Here is a 5,546-nt window from a genome sequence, read left to right on the forward strand (position 1 = left end):
GGAGTAATCCTTATCGCCCTCCGAGGCGATAAAAAATGTTATATTCCTTCAAAGAATCCTTCATGCCCTCCAAGGCGATAAGAAACGCTAAATCCTCAATGAAACGTTGGATCCCAGAGAGAGGGAAATTTGCAATATATATAAAAAAAATTAAAAAAAAAATAAAAAACCTTGGCTATAATAAAATCCAAGACCCACATTAAAAGAAATAAGACTTTTAGAAAAAAGTTATAAAGAATGGCCCCTCTCATTTTTGTGTTTTCAACCTTTCTTGTTTCTACAAGACTAATATTTAAAAATGAGTTGATGAAATGAAGAATGCCTCTGAGGCGCAGGTCAGCAATGTTTTCATATATCAGGAATATCATTCCGCACAAGAGTACATACATCATAAGTCATGACAATGAGCAACTGTTAACAAACAAGTCAATGGGAACATGGAACAAAGGCCATCATCTTTGACATGAGAAACAAGGTACATGATATATAGCTCACGGAGTATCCTTGTGGTGTTGTATGGCAGACTTGAAGGGACTAGCTAGCACCAAGCCTGGCAGCTAGTTTCAAACAAGTGCAACTCCGTCCAAATCCAGCAGTTCAGAAAACATGCCCCCAAAACAATTCACACAGACATCATTGGGCATGCGCAGACAATAAATACAATTACACGGGAAATAGCTCTTTCATGATGAACTACTTGCTGCTGCCTTGAGAGGCTTTTTATTTGATGGTGAATGCATTAGTGGCTTACAATCTGAATTGATAGCAATATTTCCCATTCCAGCCTCCATGGCCTCCCTCTCATCTTTGTCCTTATTCTTCTGGTCAGAAGTAGCAGTTTCAGCAGCAGGGTTGTGATTAGAAGAAGGCACTGATGGTTCCAAAGTACGCGGACCTGCATTCATCCATGGATGTAGCAGGCATTGACCAGCTGTAGGTCGTTTCTCAGGAACAAAGTCAAGGATAGAAACCAAAAAGTCACTCATGTCACTTGCATCTTTCTCATTAAAATCATACTTCTCCGTGAGCACTTTAGTTAACGGCCAGAATCGTAACCGACGGATATGTCTCAAATCACCATATCTATTGAAGAAATCCCGGGAATAACGCCCCCCTAGTGCAATCTGAAAATTGTTATCCACAGACTCAAGTTAAGTGTAAACTAATGATCATAACTGCAAAGAAATGAGTGGAAAAACTTATTACCTTACGCGGCATCATTCCAAGAAGTTCCATCATTAATGCCAAGTGGTCCTGAGATATAAGATAAAGCACAATTACGTCATGTGTTAATACCAGAACCAAATCACAAATTCAAGTTTAAGTTTTTTTAAATGTCAGTATGAAAGATTGTAATATAACAAAAGAATCAACTAGGTCACTCCACCGCAAAGCAAGTTATTACGCTGAAACTGGAATGCATAAGCACATCCAATAGTCTTATCTTTAGAGAGCACGCAAACCAAACCAATTCCTCAACAGGAACACAATCTTCCTGAAGAGAATGGTGGGAAGTCATTTTAGGGGGAGGCTGGTTTAGTTTTAGCTGATTGCTCTGAAATATGAAATTGCAGGTAAAAAGTTCTGATGAGCGTAGGAGTATCATCCACCATTTCGACTCCCTCAAAGGGTAGCTGGCAGATGACATTGTGAATTGTGAAATTCTGGTGACACTGTTCCAAGTATCAGAGCAAACCCAGACCAACAATCATTAAATGCATAACTAAACTAAAACCTGCATCATTCATCATCTATCCATTTTGTATCACTATCCATTCCCCTTTAAATTCAGTTCATGGATATCGAGTTTCTTAATGCTCATTATAGTATCAGTACCATTTTTTATAGAATACATACTACTACTGTCAACAAGGGAAAAGGACGTTGAGGGTACTTTCAGATTGCGTAAATTAACATGTTTTTCACCAATCACCATGCCATCAACCCAATTCAAAAGGAAAATCTTACTGCCACTGAAGCAGAATAAGAAAGTGCTTAACCTTGTGTGCTTCTTATCATGACCTGACATCTTACACACACATAAAAACTTGAAAACTATAATACATAGACAAAATAATCTATAAATCACAAACATTCAACCAATTTAATTAATAACTCATAATCATCATTCCATAACTAAACAAGTTCAAAAGATATATAAATATTCAAAAGACATAATGAGGATGATGAAGCTTGAAAGTTGTAGAGGAAGTTAACGTGAAAGAGGCGAGGCAGTATTGTGTTTTAGGGTTAGGAGGGAGTTAATGTGTTTGAAATAATAAGAACCAGGTTTTTCACTTAAAAATCCCGACCCAGTAAGCCAGGCCCCAAAAAAAGGCCCTGCACGTTTTTTTACGATCTTGCTTCAAAAAGCTTGATCTTGACCATGCCGACGTTGAAAACGCTCTTTCTCTTATCGTAGCACTCTCAGGCAGCCTTAGCACGTACGATCTTACAATCCAGCACCCGATCTTGACTATTTTGCTTATAAGGATCAGCTTTCACAACAACAGTCTTTGCCATATAAACAAGAAAGCGTGAAAAAACCAACATTATGAATAAGACATAGGATGTAACATTAAAGTGAAAGTAACAGATATTTCATTCATTGAGCTCCATATAAGATTTTGATGCAGGCCTTAGCTCTAGGGTTAGTATTCCATGATATTTAGTCAGTTCCCATTTGATAAATAATTAAAATTACATTTTCCTGATTATTGTTTACACAAAAATTTGAATTCCTATCTACTTTAAGTACTGTTTGTGTTGTTTTATTAAAACCTTCAAGAACTTGGACTGGGAAAGTACGCACAAAGATAACCCTTTCCTGTTTCAATCAATGATGTGAACAGTTTTATAAAACACGGCAGTCGTAAAATTCATCAACTCCAGCAGCCAACTTGAGGCTGAACAAGCTTGGGCACATACTACAATACCTCCTCTTTTTAACCATATCAAAATCTGAATAACAATCAATGTCAGACTCTTGTAGATCTATGTCAGCCTATGTGAGGATGAAAAGGGAAGATACATCAACTCAAGAAACCTCATTAGTTGATTATCATAACAGCTAAGAATTGAAACCTAAAATATATTACTGAAAATATGTTGCAAAATCCACCTTCATTGCGGCATTTGAGTTGCAAATTCAAGAACCATAAAACCTAAATATTTCACTGTGCAGAGTTTGATGAGATAGAAGCATAGAACATATAAGTATGTAACACAAAAAATGCATACCTCATCCCTATCAAAGTTGTCGCCACTATGAGGATCAAATAACACGTCTCCAGTTGCAAGCTCAAAACATATGCAAGCAAACGACCAAAGATCTGCTGATGTAGAATATTTTGATCCAAGGATTACCTCTGGGCACCGATATTGCCTAGTCTGAATATCATTTGTAAACTGTTTATATGTCCAGCAAGCATTACCGAAGTCAACTAACTTGCATTTGTTATCAACAGAGGCAAGCAGTTTCTGTCTGCTCCCTCTTCTGTTGCCCTGCTCTTTTGACTTCGCTTCATCAGCATCTGATATCTTACTAGTGCCAGCAGAATTAGAAGTTTGTTCTCTTGCAGAACTTGCATGGGGAGATGATTCTACAGCACCAGAGGTTTCAGGATTACCATCAACTCCTTCAGATGCTTCCTTCTCAGCACATCCATGAGCTGCTTGCTTAGCCTTTCTCTTAATATTTTTCTTATGATTCTTAAACAAATCTCCATTGGATGTTTTTGTGTCTCTTGAAACCGTCGACTCTAGCGTTTTGTCTTTACTGTTAGGAAGAATAAGAGGAGCGCCAGATTTTCTAGGATCCTTAGACGGATCTATCGCTGATAAAAGAAGGATATTTTCGGGCTTCAAGTCCGTATGTATGATAGAAAGCTGTCTATGTAAGTAATCCAATCCAACCAAAATATGATAGCATATCTCTTTAACCATGTTAATAGGCATTCCACGATAATCACTATACTTAATAAGAGTTAGGAGGTTATCCCCAAGATACTCAAAAACCATACAAACATGCTGTCCATTCGGACCAAAATGCTTGAAATGGTCCAAAAGCTTAACCACACATTTTTTATCATCCTTGTCTCCCTCCGCAATCTGCTGCAAAATAGTTATCTCATCTAGGGCAGCCTCGGTGTAATGCTGAGCACTTTTTTGAACTTTCAAAGCCACATATCTCTGCAGATCTCCACACACAAAAAAAGCAAAAACAAACTAATAATGTGAAAAAACATGTCAAAGCACTGCACTGTGGCCAACAACAAAAACAACTAAAAATTGTTCAATTTTTGTCAAAGAGTGTGATCAGTTCTGCGGTGAAAAAAATTGGTTCTGAATGAATCGATTCTATAAGATTGATTATGACTAAAAGTAAGTTGAATAGTAAATTTTAGTGTAAAAGTCATGTTAAGATTCCAAAGCTACAAATCTTCTAATTTCAAATAGAATTTATTCTAAAAGGCAGAATCAATTCTACTCGAGAGCAACCATACATGTCAGAATCAATTTTAAGTGCTCCAACCATGAAATAAACATACACTAAATGGTTGCTGAAACCCTAATATTGAAAGTACAATTTCCTTCCTATATTATAAATTAATTGCTCAATCCCTAAAATTCAAAAGTATTATTTTCTTCCTATATCATAAACCAAACCAAAGCTCTAAACGGTTGCTTAATCTCTAAAATTCAAAGTACTCCCTACTCAATCCTACAATCCCTAGCATGTAACTGAACTCAATTGCACTCAATTGCTCAAGCAAAAAGGTATAACAAAAAAAAAAAACTTAAAATCCTCAAAATCGGAAGATGAAACAGTGATTGGATACAAAAATGAAAAAGAGAAGATTATGAGAGAGGAAGAGGAACGAACAGAATGATGAGTATCCCAAGCGAGCCAGACAGTAGAGAAATGGCCCCACCCAAGCTTGCTCTGAACGACATACCGACCGGAGTTGAAAGTGTCGCCGATTCGGACGGCGTGGTAGCCGCCGCGTCGGTAATCTTCGGTGCCTTCGTCTTCGGAGGTGAAATCGCTGCTTTCGGTATTGGTGTCACCCATTTGACGGAACAATTTGAAGTGAGAGAGTGAAAGAAGAGAAAAAAAAATGAGGGGTTTTTGTTAATAAAATTTTGCAGAAACTTTGTACTTTTTCTTCAATTCGTTTTTCTTCGCGGCTAATTTAATTCGGTAAAGTGTTGTCCTCGTTCATAAATAAATAAAATAAACTCGTTTTCGTATGATTCTTCATCGTCATTATTGCGCACTCGCCACAGTTTATTATACAGACATTTTATGATTATTGATGGATTATTATATTATTATAATAATATCAATTATAACTTATATATAAATTATTTTCGTGAAAGTTTAATCAATCTCTTTCTCAAAAAATTAGCATGTCGGTCAAATTATTAAGTGAAGTGTGTTACGGTTCTATTGGATATTTACGGATAATTTTTATGGAATTGTTATATATAAGTATGAATTTAATTGTAAAATTATAAGTTAAATCCTCTTGCCCCTTGATAGG

General features: G+C 36.5%; 1 protein-coding gene across 2 annotated transcripts; it reads right to left on the bottom strand.

The window, feature by feature from the left end:
• Positions 1-307: 307 nt before the first annotated feature.
• LOC131644662 (protein kinase dsk1-like) lies at positions 308-5,260 on the bottom strand. Of its 2 annotated transcripts, none has more exons than XM_058915222.1 (4): positions 4,886-5,260; positions 3,241-4,191; positions 1,207-1,254; positions 308-1,124 (listed from the first exon to the last, which is right to left on the bottom strand). In XM_058915222.1, exons 1-4 carry the CDS (start codon positions 5,072-5,074, stop codon positions 684-686), a joined length of 1,629 nt encoding a protein of 542 aa, XP_058771205.1. In that variant the 5' UTR covers positions 5,075-5,260; the 3' UTR covers positions 308-683. The 2 variants fall into 2 exon arrangements, with proteins under 2 accessions (XP_058771205.1, XP_058771206.1); XM_058915223.1 differs by having other exon boundaries at positions 3,241-4,199; positions 4,886-5,016.
• Between the last annotated feature and the right edge of the window lie 286 nt (positions 5,261-5,546).

This window comes from Vicia villosa, linkage group LG1 (genome assembly GCF_029867415.1).
Source record: "Vicia villosa cultivar HV-30 ecotype Madison, WI linkage group LG1, Vvil1.0, whole genome shotgun sequence".
Classification (NCBI taxonomy): Eukaryota; Viridiplantae; Streptophyta; class Magnoliopsida; order Fabales; family Fabaceae; genus Vicia; species Vicia villosa.

Coding starts and splice junctions, on each gene's coding strand:
- LOC131644662 (XM_058915222.1), bottom strand. CDS start 5,074: ATGGGTGACACCAATACCGAAAGCAGCGATTTCACCTCCGAAGACGAA. Junction 1,255..3,240: donor ACAACTTTGATAGGGATGAG/GTATGCATTTTT, acceptor CTTATATCTCAG/GACCACTTGGCATTAATGAT. Junction 1,125..1,206: donor TTGGAATGATGCCGCGTAAG/GTAATAAGTTTT, acceptor AACAATTTTCAG/ATTGCACTAGGGGGGCGTTA.